At 39.1% G+C, this 19,045-nt stretch overlaps 1 protein-coding gene across 1 annotated transcript in view; it reads right to left on the minus strand.

Moving 5' to 3' along the window:
• cdh13 (cadherin 13, H-cadherin (heart)) overlaps positions 1 to 19,045 on the minus strand; it is a 589,258-nt gene that overhangs the window by 273,954 nt on the left and 296,259 nt on the right. The window contains exon 6 of the mRNA XM_022679628.2: positions 1,452 to 1,596. Coding sequence (XP_022535349.2) covers positions 1,452 to 1,596 — 145 coding nt within the window. The remainder of the gene's footprint in view (positions 1 to 1,451; positions 1,597 to 19,045) is intronic.

Below are 19,045 nucleotides of genomic sequence, written 5' to 3' on the forward strand. Positions count from 1 at the left end.
TGCTAGAAATAATGGACAACTTTTGATCTCTTGACCTCTAAGCAATTCACAGTTATAAGTTGTATAAAACAGTGACAACTAACCCTGCCACTTCCTGCAAAGATGCCACATTACCCTTCATATGATAAGCATACCTGTCAAGTCTCCCGTTTTGGCCGGGAAACTACCGTATTTTACTCCTCTTTCCCGCCGTCCTCCCGTATTAGTATTTTCCCGTAAACTTCCCGTATTATATTAAAATAAAAAATATATATTATTGAGGAGACATGGCACTGACCGCTCTGTGTCTCTTAACCAATCGTAGAGCCGGTTCAAGGAGAAAGTCCCGCCTTTCAGGAGAAACAGCCAATCAGCTTGCAAAGGAGGGTCAGTGTGGGGAAGCCCCCCGTCGCAGTTGGAGCTGCTGATGTTAAAACAGATCTGGATATACAGCGATTTTTCTTAAAGAAAGGTAACGGTAGGCTAATCATGTAAACTGTGATGAGATTTTTCTGATAGCTGCTTAAAAATACTCGTCTCCGAAACAAAACACACAGTTTAAACCTTTTAAAATAAAAATTTACAGCTTGTGACTAGAAATGTGGAGAGGACCGAAATTAACTGAACTGATCAGGAGTGATCAAAAGAAAGAAGTATTAATTAAAAATTATTGTGTAGGCCCCTTAGGACTAATTTTTACTGATGAAACATATCTGGTCCATGTCCTTTTAGTAAAAGCTCATGATACTATGTTTAGGTCACCAACAGTCATTTTGCAGAATTTGTGCACCCTTTGTTCAATTTTAAATCCATTAAATAAAAAAATATATATATCATATAAAAGAGTGCATTTATTACAAAAAAGACATGAAATCTTATTTTTTAAAAAAAGAAAAGGATTTTTAATGTGGCTGTATTAAAAGAATGACATATGTAGGAATGTCCACAACATTTCAGATTCTTATAATCTAATTGTAATGTGTAAGTGGTTCACATGTGGTTATTTTAGATTTTTTGTAAACCTGTCTTAAAATGTAAGGGATACTGAACCTTCGTTGGGCTGGTGGGACGGCTTTAAGCGGACAGAGGAAAATATCCCTTATTTTTAAATCTAAAACTTGACAGGTATGATGATAAGAAAAGAGAGCAAAACAGCACATCCCTTTCTTTCTGTTCCTCTTCCTTTCAACAATTACAATACCAAAAAGAACAGCCCGCTCTGTCCTTTAAAACTGAAGTGAATCATCACAGTCAATCCAATGACTGTCAGGTGACATGGTCAAATTTTCCATCACCAGCCATCCGTCCCTGCACGGTTCCATTTCACCACAAGAGCATTAAGCTTCATTAGCCTGACAGATCATCATTTCCACCTTCTCCATTAACCACTCATACACACCTAACTGCAGCTTTCACCGGAGAGAATGAGAGAGGAAAAAGACAGTATGAACTAAAGATGAGTCAGTCCTTACCTGAGGGGGAACCCTCCAGAACCTCTCCAGAATAGCGGGACTCTTTGAAGATGGGTCTGTTGTCATTTTGATCAATGATGTACACATCCAGGTCCACTGGTCCTTCCACCAGATTGCCGCTCATGTCAGTGGTGGACACCTGAAGCTGTGGGAGAAAAACAACAGGTGTCAGGACTTATAGTGGGTATGTGGTCAAGATGCATGATATTGAGCTTCCAGCATGCACAACCATGATGATAATGATTCAGGACTAATAGTATTTTGGTAATCTTTGGGTCCACACAGCTGAAAGGTTTAAACGCTTATGAGTATAAAAAAAATAGTATCAAGAGTTTATTACAGAGAGAATTCTTAGGGCTCTATAATACACCCCGTATAAGGCGCGTTGTGACGCTCTTTGCTATCTTACACCCCGGCAACAGTCTAATAATACTGCTCTTCTATTAACCGTCCTGTTATGTTCATTTGTCAGGAACAGCAATGGTGTTCCAGGGCCATTTTGAACCGGTATGTGTGTTTAATTATCCAAAAAGGTGAAACCCCAAAACCCCCAAAAATCATTACAAGCAGTGTAAATATATATATTTTTTTACACCATTGCTAATTATTCTATTAATATTTAGTACAATGGTGTTCTTTACCACTAACAGGTAATGCTTCAATTAGAATAATTCACAATTTTTTCATTAAACAACTACATGTTCAAACTTTTATAATGTTCACTGCTTTGTTACTTTTAAAAGACAAACATATAAAACACACATTTTACATAACATTAAAACATAAAATTGCAATTTTGTTTTAGTTTTTGCAGGGGGTGGATGAAAATATGTGAGGTTAACCATTTTCATATTATATGTTGATTAGACTATTTAAGGCAAGCAGAACAAGTTTCTATATTTCCTAGATTTTCAAACTCTAAAACGGGTCAAATTGAACATGCAGATCAGTAATCCTCTGCTAAAACACGCAAAAGCACTGCTGTTAAGATATGAATGCGCCAAAGTCAGAGCACACTTGGCTCTTAAAGGGAATGGCAAGTGATCCACTCGATTGACTCATTTCACTTTATGCCCAAAACACACCCATAATTAATTAAGAGAATTAGTACATGCCCTCATGATATCAAAGGCACAGACATGCTCTAAATCCAGCTGTGCGATCCGCAACTGACCTGTTTGCTATAGATTGCTAAAATAGGGCCATTAAAGCCTTGTCCTTATCCACTTGTGTGGTCAGCTGTCCTCTGTCTCTTCTGTTAACCACTATCCGTTCAACTTCTCCAAGCATAGCTGTCTATTCCCAATTATCTAGCTGTTCACAGGGTTGCACGGTGGTGCAGTAGGTACACATTGTGAGAGCCGCACAGCTCCAGGGGGCCTGGGGTTGTGAGTTGAATCCTCTGGTCTCCAACTGTGATGAGTTTGGTGTGTTCTCATTACGTCTGCAAGAGTTTCCTCGGGGTATACTGAATTGATGAATTGGCTATGCTAAACTGCCCCCTAGGTCCTGTATAAGTGTTGGAGTGAATGGCTGTGTGTAGTACCCTGTAATAAACTGAGATATGTCCAAAATTGTCCAAAATTATAGTCAATACAGTTTGTTTATCTGGATTTATTAGTCCTCTGGTGTTGCAAAGACCTGTGGCATATGTGATTGGGGCTACTGCATGAATGAATGTGGATGGGATTTTTGAGAATATCGTTGGTTTGCACAAACAATTCTAGCCATAGAGTGATGGTCACGAGCATTACCGACCACTGCACTGTCCACAGTGTGTGATAATGCCTTCTATCTGTTACCAAAGTTTCCAAATGCTGCACAACTTTGGAAATGGTATATCCCATGCATCTGGCACTCACTAGCAGGCCTCACTTCAAACCCGACAATTCACAACGCTTTGCCATGAGCAAGCTGGCCACTGATAAACCTTACTTACAAGATAACACCTCACAACATATGAAGATATGAGCATTTCAAGCTAAGCTGTCTCCTGAGATAACATAGCCTGCTTAAGCTTCCTGTAATTGGTTGAAAAGTGTAGATAATTGAAATTATACTGAAAACATGCTAAAATTGAGTGTGGTTCAGTTGATCCAGACCAAGACCACCCAAGTAAAATATGGACATTTGGTCTGGACCATTGGTCAGTGCACCTTAAACACCTGCTATTTTGTTTTGAACAAAACTGGAAGGTTCAAAAGTCCAGAGCAAGCAAGGTAAGTGTGAAAGCACACCGGTACACACTCTCTGATATTTCTTGCCTGCTAGATTCTCTGTTGTTAATAATTAATTGAAAAAGGTAGAAACTGTCCAGCAGTCCTGCATCTTTACCATCAATGGTGAAGTTTTTCTTCATCTTTCCCCGCTGTCAATAGCTTTATTTTCCTCATACTGCGCTGAACTCTTATCTTTCCACTCTGTTCTTTAATTTTTCTTATAAAGCCCTTCTGATCTGCCTGACTTTCTGCTACGAGCGCTGCATCTGCAAATCAAAGGTTATTGATGTTTCTTCCACCAATTCAGAGCCTTCATTTGTATTCCTCCAGTCCTGCGTTTTTTATTATAGGTTCAGCGTACAGGTCGAAGAAGTATGGAGATAAAATGCATTCCTGTTTAAAAGCACTGCCCTATGTGGAACTAGTCTATTTGACCATGTTCTGTCTGGAATGTGATTTACAATGACAATCACCATTACAACCATGCTAAAAGAATGAATACATTAATTAGTTGGTCATTAACTACTTACAATGATTTTAACCAGCGAAAGGTGTGCTTTTATTTAGTCTGCTCTATTGATCATTGACCAGGAAAACCTACCAACCTTCTTGAAAAATGATCAAAAACCTTTGGCAAATTAGTGAACCAGCATGGCAAACTTCCATAAACAACAGCAATTTTTTTTTCAAAACCAAATAGATTGTATATACTGGTTTATACTTAATTTGGCCATACTTTGATTGTATAGTAATATTGTTGCTGATTGATAATAGCTGGAGTTTTTGACCAGAGTGCCATTACTGTGCAATACTGGCACTCCAGTATTATTTTGTGAGCCTGCACTATCCATGCACTGTTTATGCTAATGGGCAACACAGTGGTAACTCAGTGTTTTTTTGTAGCACAGCTCCAGGGACCTGGGATTGTGGGTTCAACTCTCACCACTCTAATCACTGTCTGTGAGGAGTTAGGTATGTCCTCACATCGTCCAACAATAAAGTGAACTATGACTGTGATAAGAATGAAACTATAATAAGGATGTCTGGTAAGGATGTTTGACAATGCTTATAGTGGATTACTGTACATAAAGCTCATAAATAGGTATACATGTATCATCCCTATATATAAAGAGTTAATGAGTACGTAATAAAATATTAAATAAAACAATAATATACAGTAACAGCACATGACAGACTAAACTGAGCTACACAAGCTCACACAAGCTTGCTCTTGTCTCTCTCTCTCATCTAATCCCAGAACATAATAAACAGACAAGCAAAGACAAAACTCATTGCCTGCAATTTACTCACAAATTATGTCAGGACCTTTTATCTCATCCCAAAATGAAAAGTGCAAAATGTGAAAGAGAATAGCTCAGAGTAAGAGAGAGAGAGAGAATAAGAGAGAGCACAGTGATACTATGAGTGTTAACCAGGAGGCCTCCAGCTTGTAGGAAGGGTAATTGTTGCCTTTTGTTGCCCGTGCTCCACAATTATTGTAAAGCGCGAGATCAGCCCGAGCCGCCGACAAGCACAAGTGCTCGTGCCTGACTGCAGCTGATCTGTTTTATGAGGCTTCCACTGCTGGAATGAGGGGCGAGATACAGCGACAGAACAAATTAGCCACAGCCTGTGCAAAGCGCCTCTTCAGACTAGGAAGCGCAGAGAAAGAGAAGAGTCACTCACTACATGCTAACACACTTTAGCTCAGTGTAGCGTAGCAGCTTTTAGCCAAGCGGGTCATGTGAGCCCAGTACATATTCTGTAGGAATGGGTAACAGTGCTAGCTTCATGCTAAAAGTTTTTACACTGTAAACACAGAAGTTGTTTTAATTCAAATTATTTAAGTCTGTTTTACATAAAATTGGATATTTCTAAACAATACTCAACTATTTTGAGTTAGTTGAACATTTGTGGACACATGAACATTCACAAACTGAGATCTTTGAGTTGAACCAACTTATAATAACTGAGTTCAGTCTGTTGCCATTGCCAGCTTCGTTTCCATTGGCTTCTGTCCCAATCTATTTGCATACTGGGTGTGTCCAACAGTTTCTGACAGACACTCGCCATCAGTGTGTAGTGATTCCCTCTGGGCTACCTTAGAAATACATCCCCTTTAGTTCCCCTTTAGTTGTAATAACTTGGTGTTTTCATTTATGCTAACTCAAGTTTTCGTTCCCTATTACTTTAAAGATTTGAGCAAACCGGCTGCCTTGAAAAAGTTAAGTAAACTCAACTTATCTGGTCTTACAGTATAACAAAAATAAAAAAGTTAAATGAACTTCTACTTAAGTTGTAATAACTTGATGTTCTAAGTTATGCTAACTTAAGTTTTCATTGCCCATTACTAAAAGTAACTTATTGTAAATTTAACTTATCTGGGCTTACAGTGTATATGACAAAGTACAGGCAAATCTAGGCATTTAAAAAATGACTGCCAAACATGGCAACGCAGTGAACAGGGACAGTTTGCCACTGCAGGGCTGAACAGTTCTAGGTAACTAGGTCCGGTGTCCGGGCAGGAGTTCCTCAGGACAGTTAGTTAACCATACATGGGGCCATGAAAGTTGAAGAGCTTAAAGACAGCAGCTTAAAAAGGGATTTTCCTACTGGTTAGCTGGGCGTAGTGATTGTTAAGCTAATGATATCAATGTGTGTTTATGCGACCATCTCTGCAAAGCAAACGCACTCATTCCATGTAGAAAAGCAGAGTGGACTGGTAGGTTTTAAATGGGAGTTTTTATGGCCACAACAGCTCTTTTTGGTTACCTGGGCAACTGTGACATGCTACTGGTGCTTATACAAGAGCTACTGCCAACATGGAGATATCAGGATTAGAAACTCAGCTTTCATCTGCTCACTCACATACTGTTAAAACCTAACAGACGCCGAGTCAGAACTGAAGAGAGTGGGTGAGCTCTAAAAGGGGGAATCATGTGTTTTAAAAGGAGACACAACATAATGCACATTTTAGAAGTACTTTTGTGAACTCTTGATGCACACTGCATAAAAAATGCATAATTTGAACACACAATAATTTGAACTGTCCCTTACATTGTGTCAAAGTCTTTTTATCTACTCTACAATAGAAAGTCTCCAACATTACCTGAAATAATCTCTTTTTACATTGATTTTTACTGTAATTTGAGAAGGTTTCATCTCTCTTCTGTAAAATTGGTGTTTTAAAGACAATATAATGCCTATGATTGAAACATGCATGGCTTCCAGTTGCTCAGTAGATTAAGGCTCTGACCCTGTGGTGCAAAGGTCACAACCTTTGAATCTCAGGTCATACTGCATCACTATTATCAGCCCAAGAGAGAATAACTTTATACTACATAATGACAAAAAATAATAACAACATTTTAGGCACATAAAACTACCCACATGTTAGATGTGAAAAAAGGATACATTTTTTTTTTTTTTTTTTTTTTTAGTAAGCAGCCAACTTTAGACAGATACAGCTAGATTCTGTTCGTGAGTGCACCATAGTGAATGCCTGTTCAAACAGAGACCAGGCAGGCTTGAACAGCGTTGGGGAAGCTTTTCCTAAACTCAGTGTGAGGAAAAAACAGCAGACAGGCGAGAAGAGGAAAACAGAGTGGGGAGTGAAATCTGGGCCGACCAAAACAAACAGCAATTGGCGCAAGATCCTGAGGCGAACACACCGAAAGAAACCAAGCAGGGACGTATAAGCAGGAAGGTGGAAATACAGGAAGTGAGACGGAGGATAACGCACAGGCAGTAGGGGAGGATTTATTTGCTCTTCACAGTGGCAGAGGCCCACCGGAGAGCGCAGAGTCTCTTTCTGGAAGTGGCTCTCTGTGCGCCGGGCCTGCTTAAAGCCTGCATCACTTATTCATTTATTCCACAGTATCAACACTGCCTCACCCGGCCCACAGGAGCCGTGCTGCACAGACAAACAATCAGCCCGACTCCTCGTCTGATTCGCACACACGCACGCCTGCGCTCGCACACGCTGGGTGTAATACCTAAGGCAAGACGCCTTGCTGCTTACTCCACATATCTGAGCATTGAGCACTGCGGGCAGAGCACTTCAGTTCCCGCAATTCACTTGTAGATCTCATCAAAGCACTTAAAGTGCTCTCTTGGGTTGTTATAAGATTCCTGCGATGCTGACTTTTTTATTTGTGCTTGTGCATAGTGTGCAAAAACACCAGGTATGGTGCTCCTGTTTGGTGGGGAGGGGTGATGTTATGCCGCAATGCCTAGAAGACCCTGCAGGTGGAGAAATCCTACTCTTGATGCAGGTATTAATCGCCATTTCATGTGGTTATGTAACATAAAAATAGTCAGACGCTTTCAAATAAAAAGAGCAAAAGCAGATTTAATATATAAAGGCTTCACCAGAAGACTTAACAGACTTAAGCAGAGAAAGGGTCCAAAAGCCAACGGATCAAACAAAAAACAAAAGACAAAACCAGCAGGGCTGACAGAAACAGGGTTATTAAACACAGTTATTAAAACACAGGTGAAGATGATCATGCAAACAGTTCCTAATTGGGCAGGAAAGCATAGCTGGTTACTGTCACTAGTTACTCAAAGTTTCCAGAGTTAGTGCTATAGCAGAACAGACATGAAAGCTATAGTTCAACAAAAACTAAATAAATAAACCTATGCACCTATACATTTTCCTCTTTTTACACATAACTGATTGTCTAAGACATGTTTGGGTTCCAGAGCTTGCTTTACTGGTTTAACGCTTGAGTTACATCTAAAGCTAATATAACAAAATCAATGCATTAATCTGAAAAAAGGCTGTTTAGATTTAATGTAAAATGTAATCAAGCCTGATTTGTATGTTTAGCACATACCCATGTTTACTTACACATGAGTAAGTGACATAATTGTTGTCACTGTTGCAAACAATGACTGTAAATAGAATAAACATTGTGATTCCATTTTGTTCTTTAGAAATTAAGGTGAAAATGTGCAACTAAAGTCTTTTCTCAATTTTCTTGTTACACATTCTTCTTAAAAAACTGTGGGATCTTTTTGTTTTCTGTTTCTGTGAGGGAGCTAACTTGATAACTGCACATTATGCAGTTGCTATTTTTTCCAGTCTAGCCTCGGTCATGGCTGTTTTCCCAGGTGATTTAAACTGCAATAGCTCCACATTACATTTGGGCCAAGGCACCCACCCTCGACAATTCACAAACTTGCACTTCACAACATGCTTTGCCCTGAAGAGAAAAAAGAAAAAAAGGAACATCAAGAACTCAAATGAGCAAGACTTCACTCCTGGCACCACGTCCGATCATTGCAGTAATGGATGATGATTCTCCCCTCCCTTTTCACCCCAGTGGGAATGACCAATTATAGCACTTGCCAGTGTGCATTACCTTAAGAGCCCATCCGGAATGATCCATTACACTGAGTGGCCCACGTGGGGGAGTTCCTCAGCATGCCAGAACATTACCACTGCTCACTATCACCATCAATAATGCACGGCATCACTCTCCCCGTCTCTCCATCTCTCCGAGGCCCGGGTTCAGCCACTCTGTCCGGCCCTGGCCGGCGCGGTCGCGGGCCTTCAGAACATGTCTAATGGTTCTAATGATACAGATGCGTCTCGACTCCCTGCGTCAGGGGTTACGCTACTAATGGCCAATACATCATTAAGCGCTTTTCCACACCACAGTGGGCAGATGGGGAGAGAGGGAGTATTTATGAGAAATACTTTTCTTTTCCCTGACTCGGCAGGAAGTGAGCTATGAGACCTGACATCCTGGACAAAAACGTGAGAACGACTACTCAAACCAACAGTGGGGCGGAGAGAAGACACCACCCTTATGTGGGGTCAAGGAATACACAATGATAAAAGCTTTCATTTTATACATGTATTGCATTTTTCAATATATAATAAGACATAAACCTAATTGAAGTCCTGTTATGTGAAATAAATAAATAAATAAATGTTTCTGAGCGGTCCAGCGGGCGATCGCAGGTTCGTATCCTGTTCATGCAGCTTGCCATTGGCTACCGGAGCCCCGAGAGAGCACAAAATCGGAACTGAGTCACTGCACTTTCCTTCCTACTCAACAATGCTGCTCCAGCAGCAGTTCAAAAAGAGGCGGTGGCTGACTTCACATGTTTCGGAGGAAGCGTGAGCTAGTCTTCACTCTCCTGGTGTTGTGGCATCACTAGTGATAGGGGGAGTTGGATAATAGGCAATAAAATTTTTAAATAAAATTATTTAAAAAATAAAATAAATAAATAAATTAATTAATTAATTAATAAGTGGTATACTATTAGACCCAGAGAATTATACAGATAGCGCTAACTGAGAAACTCATCGGTGCCGCCTAGGTAGGTAGCATTTCTTCCCCACTACATCATAGATGCCTGTTCCTATACTATTCCTGCATATACTGTCCATAAACCCTCAGTTACCCACAGGTCTTTAAACACATAAAACATGATGAGAAAAACACAAGCAAAGTCTATTTTAAATAATTAATTTTTGAGACTATATGATTTTACTTCAACAGCACAATTTTAGGAGGCACGACCAACAGGCAAGCAATAGGCTACTAAAAAGAGGTCTTTATAGCACAGTCCTACTAAGGACCCACCATCTCTTGACTGCAGCCTGGGCTTTGGAACACAGCTACTGTCCTCAACGTAAAGTACTAATATAAAGGTATATAATTACTGATAGCACCCCCTTTTGGAGACTCTCATGCCTGCTTAAATGGGCTGCAAACATTGGTCGATAATTGGCAATGCTTATTGATTATAATCATGTCTCGACTCTGCACAACATAAAGAGCTGAGTGTACGCAGCATCGCTGTTATTGTCTGTCTAGACCACATCATACATGTTTACTCAGAGTAATGTGATACTCAGTGAATCATACTCAGTACAGTCCAAATTTAAACACCACAAATGTGTCTGTTTCTGCCATTTTGAAGCAATAAGAAAAGAAGCTAAGCTTGGGTATTTATTGCAATTTTAACTTGGTTTTTACAAACCAAAGCCAAAAAATCAGTACATTTCTGATGAACACATAATAAAACATGCACTGAACAGGATTCAAAGAGGAGGAGATTAACAACATAAAAGTAATCTAATCAAGCAAATCAACAGACTACTAAAATAACCACGAATTGCAACAATACTGCTAAATGTGAGTGAATAAAGTGGAAATCGTTGGGTTACATGTCAGTTCCATGAGGTGCATAACATTCAAAAATACATATCCAAGTCCATGCAAACTTCTTCCCCAATTTACATACATTATGTACAGCAACTTCACTTCGATCTGCAAAGTAAATCTTTTGTGCAAAACAATGTATTTGTTTTATTTTATTTACTTATTTTCTTCCATCTTTAAATTCCAACCAACCTTCCACTGCTCGCTTGTCCCTCACACTCTCTTAACCTACAGTATAACCCAGCATCCACTGTTGTTCTTCTCCTGAACTTTATCTCAGTCCTCAGTCCAGACACACACACACACACACACACACATCCTCAAACATGCACTCTCAGCAGGCCCATTCATGCAGATAAAGATGGAAGTATAAACAGTGCAAATGTAGTCATTTACACTTTAACAGTAACGCCACACATAAGCACAGTGATCATGCATCATTATGCTCGCTCCGGCTCCCTGGCGAGGCTTATTGTCAGTAAAACACGTACGTCTCGTCGCATAATAGATGTCAAGTTCAGTGCATTCTTCCTTCCAGTCCTCATTTCCAGCAGATCTATTTGCATAAGTGTATATTGTACCAACCGTGCAATCATATACATGGGATTTCAAAAGTGAGGCCTCTGCATACGCAGCAGCTATTCAAATACTACAGATTCCCCAAAAACTCCTTCAGCTATGTTCACATTAAGAGCTTTATTGCTCAGTTCCGATCTCTCTGACTTGATGGTTCAATTTTCTTCTTTGCAAGCGGTTCCTTTTTGTGATTTGTGTCACCACATCTCTTTTCTGCTTCCCTGAAAGAATGTGCATATGTGTATTTTAGCAAATTTGCAGCCGATGATGTGACGGCACAAGTGTAGGGATTTGAAAAAAAAAAGAAAATACACAGAAAAAAATCAGTTTTTACTGTTGCAACATGAATGGATATGAAACAGAACTAGAAATTAATAAATAATAAGAATCAACATCATCAGACTGTAGAGTCACTTTACTGGGCAAGAAAAGGGTCCTTAGCCAAGAGGAAACTGTCAAAGCAGAAAGCCTCAGAACCGTGATATAGTCACTCATGCAGCTGACCAAGGAAGCAGTAGAGCTTTGACTGTAAGTCATTTGGGTGAGCAGTCTTTAAAGCCTGAAGGATGCAACATAAGGTCACTCCGGCGGCCAGACCAGCAAGCCTCCAATGCGGGATATGAAGTAACTCAGATGGCCAGTTCAGGAAACCTTACCACAATAAAAACAATAAAAAAAATAGTAGTCCCTCATAACGCTTTAGAGAAGCAACATATAGTCACTCAGGTGCACTCAGAAAATGAATAGCTATATATGAATAGTATGTATGAATAGTAGCCATGTATATGTTAAATGTTTACCACACTAGCAGTAACATAAGTGTTAGCTTGTGCTAAATAGCACAACATGAACAAGCTAGTTCATGTTAACTGTGACAGAACACACAAATGATTAGCTGCATCTCCCTCATCTGCTGACTTGCCAAGGACAACAGGTACAGATCCCTCCTTCGGACGAAGCACGGTGCAGGAAAACCAGCAGACCAAAATTGCAACTCTTCAACTGATCTAGAGGGTGGGGCTCTGGTAGGGATTCCTGACACAAAACTCTTTCAACTGATTCACGGAAAATAGATGTAATGGATTTTTTTCATGCTTTTACAAAAGCACCCAAAAAAGGAGTTTTAAATCAAATGTCCACTTAAAATTCACTTTGCCAGCCTTCAGAACTATAATAAAAAAATATAGTAAGCCTCAAAGTCACACCATCAAGTATCTCAGACAGCCAACTCCAGAGTCTCAATGACACAATGTGACATGAAGCAGACAGAAGCCTGGAAAGCCCTGAATCTACAGTGTAAATCCCTCAGGTGGCCACACCATAAATCCTAAAAGCCTTTTGTTGTCATGATATCTAACTCTGGAACTCTTAGAAAAGCAATATATGCAGCTAGTCCCATAAATATTTGGACAGTGATACAATCGTCATGATTTTGTCTCTGCATGCCACCACACTGGATTAGAAATGAAATAATGAGATGCAACTGAAGTGTAGACTTTTAGGTTTAATTAAAGGAGTTAATCAAAAATATCCTATGAAGCTTTTTTCTCATTTTTTTTTCTCCAAATCGCCTTTGACTGCATGTTGTGGGAACACAGCAACAGCTTCTAAATATTAATGCTACACCTGGAATAAACTCTAGACCTTTTACCTGCTTAACAGATTGATGGATTAAGGGGGGAATAGCCCATGCAGGACATAAAATAGCTTTTGAGTTAATTTGTCCAATTACTTTTGAGCTCGTGAAATAAGGAGGATTTGTTGAAAAATGGTTGTAATTCCTAAACGCTTCATAGGATATTTTTGTTTAACCACTTGAATTAAACCTAAAAGTCTATGCTTCAGTTACATATAATTTGTTTAATTTTATATTTATGCATCCTGATAATTATGGGCCTAAATGTAGTTGCTATAGCCAGTCTGGAAAGCCTATGTAAATTGTAAATTGCTATGTAAATTGTCATTCAGGCAGATTTCTGTATCATGCATAGTCGTTTTTTTTTTTTTTTTTGTGTGTTTTATTTTTTTGTTCTTTCTCATTTGAATTCTTGCTGCTTTCAAGCTTTTGTTCCTGCGCTCATCCCTGACTTCTTCCTCACTCTCTTGACTCCCGTTTGAGGGGTGTTTACATTTGTGTCAAGTGCGCTTCCTCTCAAGCGTGTTCAGAGCCCAGCCAGCCTCCGGTGGGTCACTACACAACTGTGCACTTACACCCGCACAAGTGTTCCATTTCAGAGCACGACGGGCCTGCAGCACTCGATGATTTCACACCACGAGCGGCAGGTCTGCGGCGGCGATGGACGGAGGGACGTAACACTCAGGCTGTCACATTCAGAGCGTGCAGCTGAGCGGGAATGTGCCACTGGCCTTTCAGAGGAGAGATGACTACAACTGCGTCCATCTGCTTCCTGCTTCCACGCCGCTGTCTGCATTTTGCATGGCTGCATTTACAGTCTGACTCACATTGTCATTGTTAGTCACTGACTGCAGGCCATGTGGTCCTGTATTATCTGCTTCTGTCTACCTCCTTCTCTCTCTCTCTCTTTTCTCTTTTTTCCTCATTTACTCTAGCTCTGATTTTCCTCCTCCGCTTTTCAGATAAGAATCGGGCTTGTTTTCTCGCAGCATGCATACATTGCTCCATAATTTGGCTCTGGCTTATCAGGCCCTGTGTTTGGTGGGTTCATTAGTCCTGCAGACGTGAGGAGAAAAAAAAACGGAATAGTGGAGAGAGAGAGAGCAAATCCAGCCAGCCATATCAGATCAGAGATCAGATGAGCTCCTCTAAAATACACTATGAATACAAACTCCTCACTACGGGGCCTGCAGGAGCCTGTACATTATTTAAAATACTTCATTATTCAAGCAGCCATTCAGGTATATTATTTCAGATCTGGGTCCCCATTTTCAGTATTTCCCACATTCTGTCATGCCAGGGTTAGATGCTATAAAGCATCTGAGTAGAGCAGCAATTTATCTATTTGGCCCCATGGCGGTACTTAGCTGCATGATTTAGACATTAAGATGTACCTGTTTGCTTATGTGACATCCCACCCCATTTATCTGATAAACTTTACAGAGACATTTTTTAACCTTTAAAAGGTTTATATATATATATATATATATATAAATAAATGGAAATCAGAAATTTACAAATAATTAGTATATAATTAATCACAAACTAAAGTCTCTCAGACAGCCAGTCTGGAAAGCCTCAGATTAACAATATAAAGTTGTTTGGATATCCAGTCCTGGAACCTTCATAACTGAATTGTTTAGACTTGATCTTAAATGATCCATTACATGAAACTGTGGTTTAGCAGTTCACTAGTATCTCGTGTTCATGTTCTGGAAATACTGGCTTAGCATAAATTCACCATCTTTCCTGTTCCTGTTCGAAATCCATTTCTGTTAAATGGAGATCATTAAGAGGAAGGTGGCTTATTAACGGTAGAGGGTTGTTAAACACAAATACAGCAAGAGAGAAACAGCAATAATTACAGACCGAGCACATCGCTGACAGTCACAGCACAAATTAGCGCTCAGACACGTATGCACCATGTTTATTAGCTGCCCTGCACATGCCATTATACACTGGAGCAAGCAGAGTGCAATCTATTCCCCACTACTCAAAAATTTCCCTTCAATCTCTTTTATTATCTAATGATAATTCATTATTTAGCCGAGCCAACAACACATCTGCGTTCATTTAAAACTGTGAGCTGGAAAAAAGGTTGGAGCATTATAGCCTAAAACAAGCATTTTTCAATTCATTCAATTCATTCAATTCATTATGATTTAGAATATAAAAGCTGTGAACGTTTTTTTTTTTTTTTTTTCAAAGTTCAAGGTGGTTGAATGGTATGACCATTCTGACTGATCAGCACAACCAGTCTGAAAAGGCTAGACCACCAGTATGGCCAGCTTCAACAAACTATTCAACCAGTCAACCAGTATGCCCACCTTGATGACCGGATTGTCTGCTTAGTCAAATGAGTCTGATGGTAGAGTAGCTAGTCTATGAAACTCAAATATAAACATATTTTGACATCAATAACTATGATAATTAATAGTTAAACTGTTTAGTCAGTTTAACCAGCTGGTTTACCAGCATATAGGGAAAAATATGTTCTTTCCTGGATGACCACCTTACCAAACACCTTACCTTAATTGATCACCAGAGCAGATTAGACCACTTGAAACCAGTTACTGCACCCACCAGCAAAATTGGCCACTGATTTTTTTTAGCAGGGTAGGCTATATACTTAGTAGAAACTTTCTGAACTGCTAAAGCTACCAGATCAAAGTCCAGTAATCAATGTACTCTTCTCATTGCCATGAATTTCAGTTTAACCAGTTTCAAGCATATACAGCTCTGGAAAAAAAAAAGTTTTGTTGATTTTACCTAATTGAAAACCTCTGGAATATAATCAAAAGGAAAATGGATGATCACAAGGCATCAAACCCAGCTTAACTATGAATTTTTGCCCCATGAGTGGCAAGTTATCCAAAAGCAGTGTGTAAGACTGATAGAGGAGAATATGCCAAGATGTCAAGTATGAAAACTGTGGTTGTTTGAGGTCTGAAAGTTCTGCATCTTTTTTGTTATTTCCGACATTTCTCATTTTCTGCAAATAAATGCTCTAAAGGACTATATTTTTATGTGGAATTTGGGAGAAACATAGTCCATAGTTTATAGAATAAAATAACAATGTTCATTTTACTCAAACATATACCTATAAATTGCAACATCAGAGAAACTGATTCAGAAACTGAAGTGGTCTCTTATTTATTTATTTTTTTTCCAAAGCTGTATGTAGGCCTGCGCTTCAGTTATTCACTGTCATAACTACATTATTAAAGGAGTTTCACAAACCTTACATTAGAAACCTGAGGGACTCCACACAGTTTATTGAACAGTTACCAAACATTTCATAATGGTTTCCGCATTAGGTATAATAACTAAAGAATCCAAAGACTAAAATATAAAAAAATAAAGCTGACTCATTTAGTCTGAAGATATTATGAGTTTAAAAGTTACATTTTGAATGAGGCCCACACCATTTTTTTTATTTAGGTAATTAGGCAACACACCACAACAAGTGTCACAAATAACAATAATACTTATTGTAGTTATAAACACTTTTGAATGAGTAAATAATGTCTTAATTGACACTAGTTTAAAACATATTAAACATAACCAAACTTCAATGCTTAATAATATTGTAAATAATAATAAATTGAGACATTATTTTGCAAAAAAAATATCTGAACTAGTGTCCCTTTCTGTAAAGCATTACCAGTACTTATTATCCTGCTAAAATGAGTTTGATGGTTTAGGATGTTCAACCAGCATGACCAGGGTGGATGAAAGGCATGACTGTGTTGACCAACCTGACCAATCTAATAACTGAAAAATAAACTTAGTTCACTGTGTTTTAAAGCAAAACTAAATTCCCAAAAAAAAAAAAAAAACTACTACACTCCAAATCCTGAGAATTGTGACAGAATGACCTCATCTTTTCTGTCTGGCTCACAACAGCTCTGGTGAATAATCCACACTGGGCATTAGCAGTGCTCCCCTGGCCTCTATTTCTCTCCCCAGGTCTCGCTCTAGACTCCAGGCAGGGAGCATCAGAGCGCTGGTTCAGTACCGGTGGGAGAGAGCACCTTTTCTCGAGAGCGGGAGCACACTGCGCAGGGAGCCGGAGCAGAATCGGGGTCTTTATGGCTCAGTTAAATAGAGGGACTGAATAAGTGGAGGAGAGAAAGAGGGCACATGGAGGCAGGTTGGAGTTCACTCCACTGGAGACACACTCATCACCAGCAAGACATTCAAGTTACTGCGCTGAGGGCTTTTCACAGAGCTCTGCCTCAGCAAAGCTATTCAAGTCTGCCAACTCAGGGTTGCGGGAGCTGTGACCTCAACGTTCTCTACCCTCCACATTTTGAAGAGAATCCAGGCTATGATCAGCTACAAAATGCTGGCTTTGCTGAGGTTTCAAAAGCCTATTTAAATACTGAAGACTGGGAAAAGAAATGAGTTTAGATGACTTGTATCAGAGGGGGCAAATGTAATATGTGATGTTTTCTTAAGAACTGGTACTTGAATGGAAGTGCAGTGTTGTCAGTTTCAATTTAAGGGTGTTTTCACATCTACTTTGTATGGCCTGCACCCTTCAGACTTCTCAGCTTGGTAAAAAGCAAAACTGCAGGTGTTGGAAGGTGCTGTGGTCTTGGTCTAGATCAACCAAACCATGTTCTGGTTAATTGGCAGCGTGCAACCTTTTTTCTTTCTTTTTTTCAGATAGTTTGGAACAAAAGTTTAAGAAAATAACACAGGCTATCATTACTCAATAAACTACAAACTAGTAGTGATAAAATCTGACTCCATTTATTGTGCACACATATAACCTAGCAGTATGGATGCAATATGTTACACTCAAAACTCCTATATCTACTGTAACTGTAGATTAACACTTATAAGGTAACCCGTTACCCTCATTCTGCTGCATGATGTACATGCATGTGAAGGGAGTCAGATTCTGGCAGGGAGGTAGAATTTGGCACACCTAGAAAAGTCAACTCCTTGAATTCACAGCACATCACTGCTAGACATATACGCTTCTAGAATGCAATGAATGCACAAACCAAATCAATGGCATTCATGTTAATTGCATTTTAAGATTTAAGATTTAAGAACTGTGCCGACCTCAATATTGGCTATTGTGCTTAGCGTTTTTAATTATTATTTATATAAATGATTTGTTTAGGATATGCAAACATTTTTGGTAAATATTTACAATAAGAGTCACAATTAACAGGTACGTGTCATAGCTGGACAGGACTCATAGCTGAACACAGCTCGGTAAACAGCAGCAAGAGGGAGTAATCATACCAGAATCATAATACAGTCCAAAGTTTATACACAGCAAGGCGATATCAGAGGGCAGGCAAACATCAGGGTCAGTAAGTACAAAAACAAGGTCAAAATATGAGAGTTAATAAAGGCAGGGTAAATGCTTAGTATGAAGATAAATCCGTCAATAATTGGTGGGAAGAAAGTGAAGTGAGCATATATATATAGTGTGTGTAACAGGTGAAATCAATATTCAGGTGATTGGCTTCCAGGTAGTGTTGTGTGCAATGTCAGTGTGTGGGGCATTCTGGGTATTGTAATCTGGAGACTGGAAATCACAGGTAGAGCTGAGTGTGGAAGAGACAAGAAGTACGCATTAATTATTATTATTTTTTGTTTATTTATGTTTATTTGTATTGTCATTGTATCAAGATGAAAAAAAAAGTCTTTAAATGCAAGTAATATAAATTATCGCAATTATTTCTCAGATTATATGTGTATTCTGGGACAGGCCAGTTACAGTTTTGGTACAAGAAGTACAAGAAAGACTTAAATCCAAACATTTAACACAATTTTAAAACGGTGGTTTTAATGTTATGGTTGAATTGAGCCATAAAACAGAGATATACAGTAAAAGTTCTTAATTTTATGACATATAGAGAGGTTGGATAATGTTCATGTTTTTGGTGCAAACATAGTAAATCCAATTTTGAGGAATATTCAATTTAATCTAAATCTGAATGTTCACTTTGTGTGTGA

This window comes from Astyanax mexicanus, chromosome 9 (genome assembly GCF_023375975.1).
Source record: "Astyanax mexicanus isolate ESR-SI-001 chromosome 9, AstMex3_surface, whole genome shotgun sequence".
Classification (NCBI taxonomy): domain Eukaryota; kingdom Metazoa; phylum Chordata; class Actinopteri; order Characiformes; family Acestrorhamphidae; genus Astyanax; species Astyanax mexicanus.